Source organism: Haliotis rufescens, unplaced genomic scaffold, assembly GCF_023055435.1.
Source record: "Haliotis rufescens isolate VD_foot unplaced genomic scaffold, xgHalRufe1.0.p SCAF_2, whole genome shotgun sequence".
Lineage (NCBI taxonomy): Eukaryota > Metazoa > Mollusca > Gastropoda > Lepetellida > Haliotidae > Haliotis > Haliotis rufescens.
In genome coordinates, this window is record NW_025963890.1 from 32,365,414 (window position 1) to 32,383,930 (window position 18,517).

The 18,517-nt window shown below is 41.1% G+C and overlaps 1 protein-coding gene across 1 annotated transcript in view; it reads right to left on the reverse strand.

The window, feature by feature from the left end:
- LOC124125523 (dual specificity testis-specific protein kinase 2-like) overlaps positions 1-18,517 on the reverse strand; it is a 59,260-nt gene that overhangs the window by 12,959 nt on the left and 27,784 nt on the right. Inside the window, exons 3-4 of the mRNA XM_046488850.2 lie at positions 9,468-9,516; positions 456-605 (exon numbers count right to left, since the gene is read on the reverse strand). Of these exons, the coding sequence (XP_046344806.1) occupies positions 456-605; positions 9,468-9,516 (199 nt within the window). The remainder of the gene's footprint in view (positions 1-455; positions 606-9,467; positions 9,517-18,517) is intronic.

Genomic DNA, 18,517 nt, shown 5'->3' on the forward strand with positions numbered 1-18,517 from the left:
TCAAGAAAATACAGATTTCTTTCAAAACAACATCCCAGTTGAATGCTGCAACTTAAAGCTAGTGGTCAACAGCTAACCAAGGAAAATTGTCCTCAGGCAAGCAAATACCTTATTTCCACATCAGTATTACTGTACAGTAACATATATGAATCCTGGATTCATTTAATAATCTAAGCATACAGTTTCAATAAATTAACAATTCTATTCACTTACTATAAGAAGGCCTCGATTTCAAACAACCTCCAAACACTATCTTTATCTTATTTCCTGAATATTCTCTGAAGTACGACCTTGATAGTTTATCAAATCAAAATGTTAACTCTTGCTCAAATGGTATTCTTTTCTAGGCAAGATATACTAAACAATCAGATAAGCTTGGCTAGGCTATTGACCAAAAGGTGAGCAGTTGGGTAAACGATACAACTGCCCATGCTTTGGGGGTCAGGTGAAGTTACCTTGGAGGTGAGATCCCTGTGGAAGAAGCCCCGTGAGTGGAGATAGTCGACACCTCGTGCCATGTCCAGCGCCAGGCTGATCCGCTGAGTCCACGGCAGCTCCTCCTCCCACTTCGCCAACAGCTGCTCCAAGTTCCCACCATTGATGAACTGAAACGTTGATAACACTCATCACTGCTCATACTGTACATATCCTGTAGGAAAACAAACAACATCGATCCAAAAAGCCTCATTTTTCAACATAATACAATTCAATGATACAATGTGATCTCCATGGTAGTGACAAACACAGGAAAATGCATTTGGGAAATATTTCCTTAGGAACGGATTTAAATGGTGGCGAATACACAAGATTCAATGAGAAACAATCCAAAATACGTCTAGGCATTAAGAGGAATATAGAGCCGAAAATGTGGGCCAATCTTGAAAATCTGAACAGGTGTCTACAATGTGTACCAGTCTATACGACCCTTTGATTATTGTGGTATAGATAACCCCTTTTACATTGCAACAAACACAATAAATATTGTCCTATCTGATATGACAGAACATACAGATTGCCAGTTTAGGGTATCCATCCATCGATGCCCCACATGTCTCGTGCCACTGTATGAAATGACAGTCTCTGCATCATGAGTGAATACAGTTTGCAGTTCCCGTTCATGGTGGGAATATCACCATAAATATCAACACAGTTGAAGGGACTACACCTCCTTCGCAACTACAGGCATATAGCTTTCATTGAGTCAGACAGCAGTCAAGAATTTCACGACTTTCACGCTGTTGACATTCACCAGTTGAGTTTCCCTCGCTATGACGGTCGTGTGACCTATTGGCATCGGAAGCAGCTGTGTTGTAGACTGTTCCAGTACTGAATGAAACTGTGATTGTTGATCATCACATGTTTATAATTTTTCCTTGAGATTCACAATAATCAAAATGTGTTCAAGGCGTTGGCACAATATGATAATAGTACACTGTAGTGAGACAGGAAGGAATGCGACCATGACTTTTCCTAACTCTTGCAGTATATTACCGGTAATACATGGTTTGCAAAGAAAATTCAGTTAGTAAAAACATGAAAAATACATCTTAAACTTTGATTATTTTAAGAATGATATTATGATAATATGATACAGATATCATAAAGATATTATTTTTCTGGAACCAAGTCAATTACATCTGATGATCCAGTTCAACGTACCAACATGGTAGCTACATGGCTTGACTCAATCAGCATTTCCTTACATGTCTTTAGGTAAGCAAATAGTTAGAAGCATTCCCTTGTATTATTGTGTGTGATGCAATGCACCCAGCCCTGCCAGTTATAGTAAAGAAGACTGCTGCTGAGACCACACACACCACGCTCGCTATGACCTGCATCCAGGATATTTAGTTCTGCTGAAGGTGTTTGTTAAACATCATTATATGTCTGCCATTCCATGGCATTAACAGTCATATGCGGGACAAACATGGGCTGGTAAGTTTATTGAATAGCCATTGGTCTCCAACAATAAAATCTGAAAAGAAGACACTGCAGCCTCCATATATGGGCCTTGTATGGGCCATACATCTGTTAGTAAAAACAGCAAATTCACATAAATCACCCAGAAGAGGCCGCACTCTTCCTGTGGTTCGTCTTGAACCAGACAGCTGATCACGAGATCATTTACAGAACAGTCTGTCTGGGTACAGTATGAGCCGAGTGTGAGCCGAGAGTCCATCTGCGTCGAGTATCATGATCAGCTGTCTGGGTACAGTGTGAGCCGAGAGTCCATCTGCGTCGAGTATCATGATCAGCTGTCTGGGTACAGTGTGAGCCGAGTGTGAGCCGAGAGTCCATCTGCGTCGAGTATCATGATCAGCTGTCTGGGTACAGTGTGAGCCGAGTGTGATCTGAGAGTCCGTCTGCATCAGGGGTCATCATGATCAGCTGTCTGAGTACAGAGTGAGCCGAGTGTCTGTCTGCATCAGGGGTCATCATGATCAGCTGTCTGGGTACAGAGTGATCCGAGTGGCTGTCTGCATCAGGGGTCATCATGATCAGCTGTCTGGGTACAGAGTGAGCTGAGAGTCTGTCTGCATCAGGGGTCAGCATGATCAGCTGTCTGGGTACAGAGTGAGCTGAGTGTCTGTCTGCATCAGGGGTCACCATAATCAGCTGTCATATACAGAGTGAGCTGAGAGTCTGTCTGCATCAGGGGTTATCATGATCAGCTGTCTGGGTAAAGAGTGAGCTAAGTGTCTGTCTGCATCAGGGGTTATCATGATCAGCTGTCTGGGTACAGAGTGAGCTGAGAGTCTGTCTGCATCAGGGGTCATCATGATCAGCTGTCTTGGTACAGAGTGAGCCGAGTGTCTGTCTGCATCAGGGGTCATCATGATCAGCTGTCTGGGTACAGAGTGAGCTGAGAGTCTGTCTGCATCAGGGGTCAGCATGATCAGCTGTCTGGGTACAGAGTGAGCCGAGTGTCTGTCTGCATCAGAGGTCATCATGATCAGCTGTCTGGGTACAGAGTGAGCTGAGAGTCTGTCTGCATCAGGGGTCATCATGATCAGCTGTCTGGGTACAGAGTGAGCCGAGTGTCTGTCTGCATCAGGGGTCATCATGATCAGCTGTCTGGGTACAGAGTGAGCGGAGAGTCTGTCTGCATCAGGGGTCATCATGATCAGCTGTCTGGGTACAGAGTGAGCCGAGTGTCTGTCTGCATCAGGGGTCATCATGATCAGCTGTCTGGGTACAGAGTGAGCCGAGCGTCTGTCTGCATCAGGGTTATCATGATCTGCTGTCTGGGTACAGAGTGAGCTAAGTGTCTGTCTGCATCAGAGGTCATCATGATCAGCTGTCTGGGTACAGAGTGAGCTGAGTGTCTGTCTGCATCAGGGGTCATCATGATCAGCTGTCTGGGTACAGAGTGAGTCGAGTGTCTGTCTGCATCAGGGGTCATCATGATCAGCTGTCTGGGTACAGAGTGAGCTGAGAGTCTGTCTGCATCAGGGGTTATCATGATCAGCTGTCTGGGTACAGAGTGAGCTGAGAGTCTGTCTGCATCAGGGGTCATCATGATCAGCTGTCTTGGTACAGAGTGAACCGAGTGTCTGTCTGCATCAGGGGTCATCATGATCAGCTGTCTAGGTACAGAGTGAGTCGAGTGTCCGTCTGCATCAGAGGTCATCATGATCTGCTGTCTGGGTACAGAGTGAGCCGAGTGTCTGTCTGCATCAGGTGTTATCATGATCTGCTGTCTGGGTATTGAGTGAGCTGATAGTCTGTCTGCATCAGGGGTCATCATGATCAGCTGTCTGGGTACAGAGTGAGCTAAGTGTCTGTCTGCATCAGGGGTCATCATGATCAGCTGTCTGGGTACAGAGTGAGCCGAGCGTCTGGCTGCATCAGGGTTATCATGATCTGCTGTCTGGGTACAGAGTGAGCCGAGAGTCTGTCTGCATCAGGGGTCATCATGATCAGCTGTCTGGGTACAGAGTGAGCCGAGCATCTGTCTGCATCAGGGGTCATCATGATCAGCTGTCTGGGTACAGAGTGAGCCGAGTGTCCGTCTGCATCAGAGGTCATCATGATCTGCTGTCTGGGTACAGAGTGAGCTGAGTGTCTGTCTGCATCAGGGGTTATCATGATCAGCTGTCTGGGTACAGAGTGAGCTAAGTGTCTGTCTGCATCAGGGGTTATCATGATCAGCTGTCTGGGTACAGAGTGAGCTGAGAGTCTGTCTGCATCAGGGGTCATCATGATCAGCTGTCTGGGTACAGAGTGAGCTAAGTGTCTGTCTGCATCAGGGGTCATCATGATCAGCTGTCTGGGTACAGAGTGAGCTGAGAGTCTGTCTGCATCAGGGGTCATCATGATCAGCTGTCTGGGTACAGAGTGAGCTGAGAGTCTGTCTGCATCAGGGGTCATCATGATCAGCTGTCTGGGTACAGAGTGAGCTAAGTGTCTGTCTGCATCAGGGGTCATCATGATCAGCTGTCTGGGTACAGAGTGAGCTGAGAGTCTGTCTGCATCAGGGGTCATCATGATCAACAGTCAGGGTACAGAGTGAGCTGAGTCAAGTTAAGCAAGCTGTGTCCTGTGTACAACTCGATGTGGTGTTGGACCTAGCACAGTCAAGTGAGCACTTCCTGCGGTCTGTCTGCTGTCTCACCCATCATGTGCAGTGGGAAGTCAACAACTTACATACAGGAACAAGCACTCTCTATATAAACAACCCATATAGTGTATCATATACACTACACATAAATCTTCCATGATGAGAAAAAGGGAAGTTGTTCTCCTGAATGAAAATACTTACAACACACAAGCATGAAATACTCACATGCCTGCAAATGATTGTTCTACTGAACATTGCTGAGTGTAAGACTTGCCACCTGTGTAATACTACAATGATACATAGTTTCATGAAAATACATTGGTATAGGGGTGATTCTGAATACAAAAAACATCTATGCTCAATATATTGTTTTGAGATATCTCAACTAAAATATCCATCTGCAACTGAGACTAAGTAAAAATGGTTTCCAAATGAAATAGGATGTTTTCAATTCATTAGTAGCAAAAGATACCACTAGTTCAATATGTGAGGAGATTCCTGAAGACATTCTGCATGATACTACAGAAATCTTATCCCCTAAATGAGATGAAGTAATAATTATTTTAATGGAAATAGAAAAAAACATAAAAGTATTTTTGTTTTCTGTTGACCACTTGATTGCAAAGTGTGGAAATACAAATGGTTTACAAGTTATGCCCTGGAAATGAAGACTTTATTGACTTGAACATAAGCCAAATTCGTTGCCTTGGAAGGATAATTTTTCATAAAATTCAAAAATTCCGGAATAGCAAGAGGCACCAGTTCAGTACATGCCTTATGTATGTATACATGAGTTTCATGAAAGAATAATTGTGGCCCACCAAATGTCAATTAGGGGGTAGTCAGAGATATTGTAGAGATGTGTTAATGGCACTTTCTGTAATGTATTGGATCTAAACTTGAAGCCAATTCCTCAGTCATGATCAAATCTACATGTACTATAGCTCTACACTGAAACTACAGGATGTCTATATCCATTCTGTCATGACAAATTAAATGTGAACTCTTTGGCGTAGGTGAAGAGAATGAGAATGAAGTGATGTTAGCAATTAGTGAATCCATAATAATCCCTCAGAACAACGTAAGTCACGGTATATACTCAAACAACATACTTTCTCATACAGATGTGAGGAGGCATTGAATGTGTGCAGCACAGCTACAGCATAACCAAACCTCAAGTGGGCACCCCTAAAGGAAAACCCCTTGTTCTAAACAACACAAATTGTATCAATGATTATATCACAATACCCGTTGTGATGCAACAGATGTGGTGTCAGTCAGAGATTTCAAGTTCTCTCTTGTGTCTGAAAAATGTTATACACTCCCCAAATCTATTTACCACATACTTTTAGTTTACATACATTTGGTAACCTACACTTGTTCACATCACTATTTGAACAATAATCAAGATTATTAACTTGTCATGACAAAATTTCAGTTTATTGTTGACATCAGTTTGTGGAAATGCTACCTCCTCTACATCTTAGAGTATTACTTGTTAACATCAATTACAATCTTAGAACTATTAGGCTCTGTACCTCATCAGACTGCTATAAGAATGTTTGCAAAATATTTTTACATTTGAGTAAACAAGACGTAACACTATCAGTAAACATGCCAAGTTGGCATAGCTACTTTTACAAGGAATGAGGAAGGACCTAGTATATCGGAGGCAGAAAAATGAAGTACATTAACAAAGCAATACCAATCAATTCACCAGTTACTTCACACATAATGATAGGGATTGCCTTGGCACTAAAGCAAATATCAAGATTTTCTTCTATATCTGGTCAAATAAAGAGTCCTAGATGACAGTCAGGTTCAGTCTTACATGCACATGTCTGCTGACGTATCAACCAACACCTGTTTGTCTCAAGCTGGTTTTTGTGAGGCCCACATCAAGGTAAGGCTTAATATTCCATGACCTTCATCCCCATCAGATTACGTAGGTGAGCAATGTATACCTCATTGTCCAGAAGTTGTCCTTCTAGTCCTAACTCCTGGCCCAGCTTCCACTCCCATCAATATCCAGCCTCATTTCCAGACATACATTATTAAAGACATTTTCATTTTGTCTCTTCCCAGAACTGAGGAATGAAGGATGATAGAGGCAGAGAAATTATGAATATATTCCTAAACGTATACAGTTCTAACAATGCTGAATTAGTAGTAGAACATCTGTGATAAAGACAGCAGTTAACTGATGGGCGGTGGAATGCTGTAAATATATTTACTTTGCTGTTGAGGTTATTCCTCTGGCTGGCATTCTGTGTAGGTGTGAGGAGGAGGAGAAGGCAGGTACAGCTGCTGATACAAGCACTGGGAACACCTGACTTGCTTCCTCATCGCACACTACAACCCCTACTACCAACTGGGTCAGCATGACCACGTGGCTCTACTCATGGATTAGCCTCCACATTCTGTAGCAAGTGGTGCACAGTCAGGTATATTTAGAAAGCTAACAATCAACATCAGTGACAAAATGTTTCTGTGCACTCAGAGAATGATCTCATAATGATTTTTGTTTTATGAACATGTAATTTATGACAGACAAAATGACAGATTGATAATATTTTCTCAATTGTATGACCTTGTTGTACTGAAGTGTAGTTAGTAGTCTATCAAATATTAGCTTGTCAGCCATTTTATGATGGGAGGAGGTGCCTATACCAATTACAGCTTTCAAAAGTAGTATGTCAGCCACAACAGAGACAAAATATATACATTTTAAGACACCCCTTGCATGAGATACTTCAGTAACCCTGGAAGCCCAGTCTGCAAGAGGTCCAGGTATATATTGTACTATTTACACAAGAGGTTCACAATATGTGTAGATAGATGATATTACACAGAGGGGACACCCACTCAGCTGTTTCAATTCAAGACAAAGCATATGGACTGCTTTCATATCATTTTTTAACATTTCCATATCCTTTATTATATACTTCAGTGTGAAAGACTGAGGTTTCTGAAGTTGAGAAAAGTGATATTTTCATTGCAGAGAACATAACACTTGATATTTCACTGGAATGAACATAACACTTGACGGAACTATTGTCATACAAGAGTTACATCCCCTTAAATTGTCCCCTAAAAGAGTGAAGCCCGTACACAGATGGTTGATGTCCTTTTTACGTTAGTTCCACATTGACAAAGCAAAATAATGACGGATAGTCATCAATGGAGTTAATGTCACTTCTTGAGAGAGAGAGAGAGAGAGAGAGAGAGAGAGAGAGAGAGAGAGAGAGAGAGAGAGAGAGAGGAGGAGGTTTTATCTCCTTGATCCCCCTCACTCTATGTGAGAAACATGATATTTCACTCAAAACATGAAATATCCTCTATTTATTCCAGTCTTGAAGTGACAGATGACATCAAATAACTGGAGAAACATAGAAACATAACACAACATCACAATAGAATCCCTTTCTGCACTGTAATAAATGTATGTACATTGAAGGTATGTTGTAAAGAGACCATGTGCTCTTCAGGGTTCAAGATAATTTTTCAGTATCAGGAGTACGTACTCCTCTTTTTTTTTCAATATAGGAGTACTGGCAAAACTAAAGAGTACACTCAGAGTACTGAATGCAATTTAATGGATTAATCTTGTATTTCATTTTAGATATGCACCACAGCATTGTCGATCTCGTTTAAATAAGTCAATAAACAATGAATAATACATTCTTTCGTTAACATGTATGTCTGTTGTATTATGCGCACCCCACCCTAAGGTATTCAGTATCTTTTTTTTGAGACGCCCAACCCTAACACTGTATTCGTGCGTGCGTGATTCCCGTGCACCCTTTCGAGTTGAGTTGATTGGTTCAACTGTGTCATATGGCCCTGTGACGCATGGGTAGCATTATGCAGATGGCTGTTTCAATGAATGCTCGTTCCACCTGTGACGAACAGGTCTGGTTGTTGATGAAATATAGTGATAGCTAAATAGACAGATTTTTCATTCATGCACCGATTGTCTTTAAATGTAATATCCAGTTATGTATGACTGTTTAATAATCTCATACCAACTTTGACTGGAGTAGGTCCGATAGTTTTTCAGATATTGTAGTAAACGTCGATACCTTAAATTACCTTCCAGACTATAGGTGCAGCTGATCGCTATTACCGGATAGTTTTTTATGTATGGAACAATATAACCAGTCACCGTCAAGGCTCCTGCGCTTGTACCGACATGATTTCGCCGAAATTAATGTAAACAATATTGAAATAAAATTTGAATAAAAATAAAATGGGTTACAAACATAAGTCCAAATAAACAATGAACACTTTTTGTAACCAGACAGTGTTATTACCTGATTAATTTGCGTATTTCAGTACCGATTTCTTGTCATGGTATTTCCGGTGTTATGTGCTCACAGTAATATCTTTGCTTTGGGGATGTGTATAATGCGCACCCCCTTTACACAACAGTGTTTTCTGGAAAACATGCACACTATACTCAATAAAATATGCTGCTTGAAATCAAGGATATATTTTTTTTAAATATATCCATACATGAATGTTAGACCGTACATGTATTCTGCGATGCGTATCTGATACGTTTTCTAAATTATCCCCCACCGTATCGTGCATATTTTCATCCGCACATACGTCTTATCTGGAGCCCTGCTACTTTCTACTGTTACTTTTTCTGTCCCATGTGTTTTCTTAATATTTTGCGAAAGGACTTAGATTCTACAGATTGAAAAAACACAACACCTAAAAACGTAGCATGATCACACAAAGCCCTTTGGGCTGAAGCATCACAAGAAATGAGCCTTTTTGCTTTCATTAATATTGGTTAAGAGATGCAGATTCTGTTTATTTAACTATTGATTCAAATGCTATACTCCACAATCCTATTACAGAGAACACTGGTGACTAAAGTACATTGCGTGGTTCCTACCTCAGTCAGTGCATGCAGCTGGCCTTCATGAACACACACACCCAGAAACCTGCAACACAACATACAAACTACAAGTTTAAATGGCAGAATTGTTTTGTATGTCGGAAATACCAAGCAATCGATGATGACAAATTCTGACAAGTCTTTGGTTGAATACAAGGACTGATTTATGACGAAGAGGTTAACAGTGACAAAGCAAAGACATTACTGCTGGCATGTAACAGAAGAAAAAGCATATCAACAAGATCTGTACCGAAGTATGCTAGCTAGTCATGCTAATACACAATCTGGTTATTTTACTAAAGAATCATTCAATATTGTTACATCAGTGAACTGTTGTGATATAGAGTGTTGAATGACATGCAGATCACACCAACTATTTACAGTAACCATGATGAAGTTACTTACAGATACCATGAAACGAACCTCCATTGTCTGAGAATGAATAAATATATATCTAGTACAGGAGTACCTTTAGAATACAGTACTGCAACTTCTTGTTAGGACGATCTCTGTCATAGGTCACATGTCTCAAAGACAAGCAATCAGTTTTTGTGAGAATCCGTTGGACGTGAACTCGCGACCTTGGATTGTTAGCCCGACAGCTAACCGACTGAGCTACGTCCACACGGTGAAACAAAGTGCAAATTTACCTAGTCATGCCCACAATGTTATAGAACTGGACAAAAAGGGTCGAATAGGTGACGGACACTTACAAAGGTTACGGGTAGGCATGGTGTCTCTTGACTTTAGTCTACGGACACTTACGAATGATCCCAATGCCATTTGGCACACTCGTCCCATTCCGTAATCTACAAGATACCGTGTGTCGAGGAATGATCCGATATGAAAACAGCTCCAGGTGTCAGACGTCAGACATCAAACTCGGGAGTATGCATGGATGACATGGTATATAATAATATGTCGTGTGGATTTTGTGACAGAAAGGTGTGGTAGGGAACACTGTAAGATGATGTGGATAAGAGTAAGGAACGAGGGAAGCATGAGCATGGCTAGTGACGACACAACGGTGAGTTCACTTTTGAATCAGTACTGAAAAAATGTAACCAGTGAAAGTGTCTTGTGTGAATGTTCCAGGACAGTTTCCAGTAACCAAACTATTCGACACAAAACCATTTTATCCTTTTTATTTGACGTTTTTGTGTGAAGAATATTAGGAGCCACTATAGAATCTATAATAGCCAATAAACAGGTACCTGACCCTAATGATCGTAAAGGGGTGATTGATCGTAAAGGGGATCCAAGGGCTAAGGATAGAGTTCGGATAATCTCATAGCCTCTAAACTGGTACCTGACCCTAATGATCGTAAAGGGGTGATTGATCGTAAAGGGGATCCAAGGGCTAAGGATAGAGTTCGGATTATCTCATAGCCTCTAAACGGGTACCTCACCCTAATGATCGTAAAGGGGTGATTGATCGTAAAGGGGATCCAAGGGCGAAGGATAGAGTTCGGGTAATCTCATAGCCTCTAAAGGGGTACCTCACCCTAATGATCGGAAAGGGGTGATTGATCGTAAAGGGGAACCAAGGGCTAAGGATAGAGTTCGGGGTAACCTACCCTAACACTGGTGACAATTGGATGTGTTCAGGGCCAATATAATATCCTTAATAAACTGCATTCTTGTGCGTAATAATGAAAATTAATGAACCGAAACAATAACATATGTATATTAGTTCTCATTTAAAACAATTTAGCCACTTGAATTACCAGAAAAACGAAAAAAAAAATGTATAAAAATAAAGTGCTTTGGTAAACTAGTGCTTGCTATAAATGCGCCACCGCAGGCTACTTTTAGTAAACAAATATTCAAAACTCTCAACACCACTGGGCGTATTCAATGACGTTGCGTGTAGAGACAAGTATTTGTCACAGAGTGACGAAATATCCCCCGCCATATACACCATAGTACCAAATATGAAGACAATCCAGCGATTAGTTCTTGAGATATTGTGGCAACACCGTTTTCCAACTCCAAAAACAGATTTGCCTGCTGTGACCTTGAAAATGGGGTCAAGGTCACCAAATCTGACAGGTGTATGCGGTGTCTGTATATACACTATAGTTCCAAATATGAAGACAATCCAGCGATTAGTTCTTGAGATATCGCGGCAACACCGTTTTCTAACTCCAAAAGCAGATTTGCCTGCTGTGACCTTGAAAATGGGGTCAAGGTCACCAAAACCGACTGGTGTCTGCGGTGTCTGTATATACACCATAGTTCCAAATATGAAGACAATCGAGAGGTTTAGTTCTTGAGATATCGCGGCAACACCGTTTTCCAACTCCAAAAGCAGATTTGCCTGCTGTGACCTTGAAAATGGGATCAAGGTCACCAAAACCGACTGGTGTCTGCGGAGTCTGTATATACACTATAGTTCCAAATATGAAGACAATCCAGTGTTTAGTTCTTGAGATATCGCGGCAACACCGTTTTCCAACTCCAAAAGCAGATTTGCCTGCTGTGACCTTGAAAATGGGATCAAGGTCACCAAAACCGACTGGTGTCTGCGGAGTCTGTATATACACTATAGTTCCAAATATGAAGACAATCCAGTGTTTAGTTCTTGAGATATCGCGGCAACACCGTTTTCCAACTCCAAAAGCAGATTTGCCTGCTGTGACCTTGAAAATGGGGTCAAGGTCACCAAAACCGACTGGTGTCTGCGGTGTCTGCGGTGTCTGTATATACACTATAGTTCCAAATATGAAGACAATCCAGTGTTTAGTTCTTGAGATATCGCGGCAACACCGTTTTCCAACTCTAAAAGCAGATTTGTCTGCTGTGACCTTGAAAATGGGATCAAGGTCACCAAAACCGACTGGTGTCTGCGGAGTCTGTATATACACCATAGTTCCAAATATGAAGACAATCCAGTGTTTAGTTCTTGAGATATCGCGGCAACACCGTTTTCCAACTCTAAAAGCAGATTTGTCTGCTGTGACCTTGAAAATGGGATCAAGGTCACCAAAACCGACTGGTGTCTGCGGAGTCTGTATATACACCATAGTTCCAAATATGAAGACAATCCAGTGTTTAGTTCTTGAGATATCGCGGCAACACCGTTTTCCAACTCTAAAAGCAGATTTGTCTGCTGTGACCTTGAAAATGGGATCAAGGTCACCAAAACCGACTGGTGTCTGCGGAGTCTGTATATACACCATAGTTCCAAATATGAAGACAATCCAGTGTTTAGTTCTTGAGATATCGCGGCAACACCGTTTTCCAACTCTAAAAGCAGATTTGTCTGCTGTGACCTTGAAAATGGGATCAAGGTCACCAAAACCGACTGGTGTCTGCGGAGTCTGTATATACACCATAGTTCCAAATATGAAGACAATCCAGTGTTTAGTTCTTGAGATATCGCGGCAACAAACAGGTGGGACGTACGGACGGACGTACGGACAGTCGTGAATACTATATCCCCCGCTTCGCGCTTTCGCGCGGCGGGGGATAATGATAGATCACTGGGAGGAGCTTATGCACACTCGATGACAATCTCATTAAAATCAGATCTTAGTTTTCGCTACAGCTAACAAAAGATCTGAGGACATCCCATTACGGGTCACATCAGAACGATCTTTCGCAAACATTGACCGACCAATGAAATGACTGACATGAAATAGACATTAGCCAATCAGAAGGCAGCTATCTCGAGCTTTACGGCACTAGTTTCAAACTGGCAACGACGCTTATTTTGACATATTCTCGATTAAAAAATTTAAAACTGACCAAAACAACATTCTGGAATGGCTCATAGATGGCCTTGAATGTATGGATATAATCATAAAACCTGTAACTGTCGTTCGGAATAGCCCGTGTTAAATATTTCGAGGTTGCATGATTAGAAAACACATTCCGACTGTCACTTTCAGGATCTGGTAAGCGACGCTCTGATTGGTTGGATGAAAGGTCATGCTGACGTGACCTGTAATGGGATGTCCTCAAATCTTTGTTTAGCGGTAGCGAGAACTAAGATCTGATTTTAATGAGATTGACTCGATGACCCCTGACATCACAGGGCATTGTGACTTGCAAAAAAATACAACAAATTACTTCATAGGGTATTGTCACATGTTTGAAAAGTTTGTGGTAGGCCCTAGTACATGTCTTTAGCTTGCACTATCACTATGTAAATCACCTAATGAATATGGCACAGGAACTGTTAACAATATGTCACCCATGTAAATTCCCAATTTGATAATTTAAGGCAATCTACCTGCTCCCTCAGGCAGGAGTTTACAGCAAACATCACCCCAGTAAAAACATCAACATTTCAGAGAAATACATTTATTTATGAGGCCTCCAGAGTCTGGAATTGCCTGCCAAATTTCTTGCAATGAGTCCGATCATATATTGATTTCAGAAGGCTTCTTCGGACTGTAAAGACCTCTATTTGTACTTACAATAATTGATCTGCCTGTGATTTCACTTCTTTAAAGAGCATTTTACAGTAAATATGTTTTTTTATTATCATGTATTCTTATTGCTTGTTTTCTTTTCAATCTGTCATTATCATACCTCCATGTCAGAATGATGAGATCTGATAAAATACTGCATAACCTGCCCTGGAGGGTGATTAATTTCTCAGAGGGGGAATAAATCTCTTATACCCCGCCATGAGCACTACAGGCTGCAGTTGCATTCAGGGGTTTGCAAATACATTGCGCGACGCCCATGCCAAGTAAGGTTTAGATGTCAGCTGAGTAATATACGTTTTCTATGGACATGTAGAGCACACAAAATGAACTGGGTCAAGTTTCACGAGAATGTAATCATGTGATCATGTTACGATATTTCATTGGGTAATATTTTGCTAGTGTCCCAGACTGGCAATATAATTTGCATACAGTTACACCAATGGGATTAATACACTTCGATGTCAGGCAGGTCAACAATGAGAACCTGGCTTGTTTCATTGATAAATCGCAGTATCACTCCCATATATGGCACATGCTTCTTGGAGTGAGTGAGTGAGTTGGGTTTAACGCCGCTTTTAACAGTATTCCAGTCATATCACGGCGTGTCAGCTAAATGTGGGAGGAAAGCCCGAAGTGATGCAGGTCTCAGACGTTTACCACTTCGGTGAAACCCACGAGCACAGGTATGGTGCTGACAAACCTAGAAACATAATTGGGGCAAACCGGGATTCAAACCCACAATCATAGGTTTCTGGAGTGCCCAAGGGACGCAACTCTGCACAGCGAATCGCGGCGCCTTAGACCACTGGGCCACCCGTGCCCCCACATGCTTCTTGGAAATGGAATGACGGACAGTTGACTACATTTCTTTGAATTTCGAGGTAGGCCTAGTGCATACTTTTTTAAGCTTTGTTAGGCCTAGCTTTGATGAATTATTTTATTGGAGTGCACCAGTCACCGTCGAGGTTCACACACTCACGATTGTGGAAACATCAGCTGAGGGGAAAAACATTGTGTCACTTGAGTTTATTAAATATGTAAGTAAATTTTGGGAGCCATGCGTTACCGTGCACTGTAACCGAGTTAGCGCTATATTGAGGGACGCAATAGCGAGGGAACGTGAAAGTTCAAGTGGCATAGCACATGCTAACTTCCGCTCAATCGAACAGCTGTTTTCTATCAATTATGAATTTGTTTGAATTATTTTACAATGTCATATTAAAACATGTCAATAAGAATGTTCATTGTAGCAGGATCACAAGAGGTACATTGGGATATATGTGTCCCTAAAAAACCTAACGCGGGACGCATTAAACTCCATGTTCCCCTTGTGATCCTGCTACAACTTATAGTATACTGACTCTGAGCTGACCAGTTCTTGTTTTAATAACCCCTTAATGCTGAGCACACCAGGCAAGATAACAAAAAGTATTATCTTTTAGTGTGTGTGTGGTGTGTGTGTGTGTGTGTGTGTGTGTGTGTGAGAGAGAGAGAGAGAGAGAAAGCCAGCATGAATAAAATAGTAGAAGGGTGCGAGATGGCATTTCACTCCTGTAGATCATACATAGTAGTGTTGTCACAATTCACCAATACATTGGTGCATTGAAAATATTCTCAGATATGCGATGCACACCTACACATATGAATTCATATTTTAATCCTGTATTGTTTCACACACAGACACTTAAAATAGCAATGGAATGACTTTGTAGGCAAAATGGGCTATACAGATAGCTGTGCTTTTATATCCTTCAACGGAGAAAGATGTGATGAGTTACCCATTAAACAAGGTGTTGGGCAAGGTCGAGTTATGTCAGCATGGTTCTTTCTTGTTTTCATAAATGACCTTATATGTGAACAAGTATTTGTCACAAAGTGACGAAATGTCCCCCGCCTGTATATACACCATAGTACCAAATATGAAGACAATCCAGCAATTAGTTCTTGAGATATTGCGGCAACACCGTTTTCCAACTCCAAAAGCAGATTTGCCTGCTGTGACCTTGAAAATGGGGTCAAGGTCACCAAAACCGACTGGTGTATGCGGTGTCTGTATATACACTATAGTTCCAAATATGAAGACAATCCAGCGATTAGTTCTTGAGATATCTCAGCAACACTATTTTCTAACTCCAAAAGAAGATTTGCCTGCTGTGACCTTGAAAATGAGGTCAAGGTCACCAAAACCGACTGGTGTCTGCGGAGTCTGTATATGCACCATAGTTCCAAATATGAAAACAATCCAGCAATTAGTTCTTGAGATATCGCTGCAACACTGTTTTCCAACTCCAAAAGCAGATTTGCCTGCTGTGACCTTGAAAATGGGGTCAAGGTCACCAAAACCAACTGGTGTCTGCAGAGTCTGTATATACACCGTAGTTCCAAATATGAAGACAATCCAGTGTTTAGTTCTTGAGATATCGCGGCAACAAACAGGTGGGACGTACGGACAGACATACGGATGTACAGACGTTATTATGCCAACAAATGGAGACTCACCTATAATGCCTCCAAGAGTAATTCACTTGTATTCTGCAAAACACGCCAGCGTCATAATAAAGTAACCTACAAGTTTGGCGATGCAATAATTGACACTTCCGACTAAACAGTAATTTATCCTGTAAAGAAAGAATCATGACATGTTGCTCAAAAGCAAGAAAATGTGTTAATTCACTACGATCACTCGGCCTCAACGATTCCGACCTCCACCCAGTTGCATGTGTCAATATATGGAAAAGAATGATTTTATCTACAAGCTATTATGGATGTGAATTGTTACCAGCCTTATACGGTAAAGAACTTGAAATGATTGAATGTACACAACGTTCCTTTGCCTGTCATATACAAGGATTTGGTAAAAGACATCCAACTGATTCGTCTATTTCTAACTTGGGAATGTGGTCAATGAATGGCTACATTGATAAATGTAGACTACAATTATTAGGAAGGCTCTGCAAGAACGATTGTAACTCAATAACAAAAGACCTATCTTGTGCTCACATTGCTATCAACGCTATTGTCAATATTAGCTGTCCAGTAAGCATATGCAACATCCTTCTATACACTGTAAAAAATACCATTTGGATAACTATATAAAGGGATATACTGATAGCGGTTCATTCCCAACTAAATCGGCTTGGCGAGCTCTTGTAATCAGACGTCTATCAGAGAATGAACAGTACATCTGGAGAGAGAGACTTTCTTTCACGATACCATAAAATTCATAAACGTTTACAAATGCATGTTCTTTATAATGTAATGTATCTCTATCCACATCTAAGACAACCCCTGCAACTTTGTATTAAAATCGGATCAAGAGCAAAAGTGTCGAAAGAATGTAACCATTGTAATAGACATTGCTATGACTATAATTGCCATATTATTTTACACTGTGAAATGTTTATGCCTGACAGAAAAAATTTCTTCTCATGCCTGATTGATAAACTTGATGTAGATGTATACGTGAAAATAGATGTGCTTGAAGATGATGATATGCTTTCATTCTTTCTTGGTGCAGATGTCCATGACTTGACTAACGAACTTGATTACGATACTTGGCAAAGCATCATAATGTCTTTCTGCCACTTCATATGGAATTTAAAGAAACACCTTATGTATATCTACTAGACACCTTACTGCTCTCAAAATGTACATTGTAAATTATTTATTCATAGCAGTGTAAAACATGATTTCATTGTATATAGTCAAGTAATTTCATTGATGTATTGTAAATAATGTATTTGCCCATGTAAAATCTTCGGATTCAACTCTGGAGGAAATAAAGAAACTCATTCATTCATTCATTCTTTGTAGGCAAAATGGGTCCTACCTACATTTTAATAAACAATTTTATCATTATTAATTTATGCTATATCTACATTGTACAAAGTTTTAACACTAAAAAAGTCTGTTCTTCTATGCACCCTGCATTGTTAAAATGAAAAGATTCCATGTAAACTTTACTAGGTGGATATTGAGATCATTAGGAGACGGCAGAACAGCATGTTTAATGTTCATGACATTACTGTTACGGGTCCAAATGCAAGGCAGGTGTCAAGCAACAATGTTACAGGTATGCCCACTGTGAGCAGCCATAACAGTTTTGCATCGCCGCACAGAGAATCTATGAAATGGGCATGGAAGGTTTGTGGAATCGCTTGCCATATTCTCTGCAACTCTGCTGCCAATTCACAAACGTTATCTGGTAGATTTGGTTCATGCCGTAGACGTCGCTCCATTTTAATCCCACACATGCTCAATAGGGGAGACATCTGGGGAATTTGCAGGCCAAGCCAGTACTTGAACATTATGCTGTTGAAGAAGAGCCATAGCAACCTTAGCCGTCCTAAGGACGGGCATTATCCTGTTTGAACGTCAAACCTGGGCAGTGACGTTGAAGAAACAGAAGGGCCACTGGTCTGAGAATCTGATCTCTGTAGCCCACACATGTCAGATTGCCCTGAACAACAACTACAAGGGTTTTTTGACGCACACTTATCCCACCCCAAATCATCACGGAACCACCCCCAAAGCGATCCCTCTCCATGACACAGGCTTGAGCATAATGCTTCCCAAGATGTCTGTCGATACCCTGACCTCCCTCGCAAT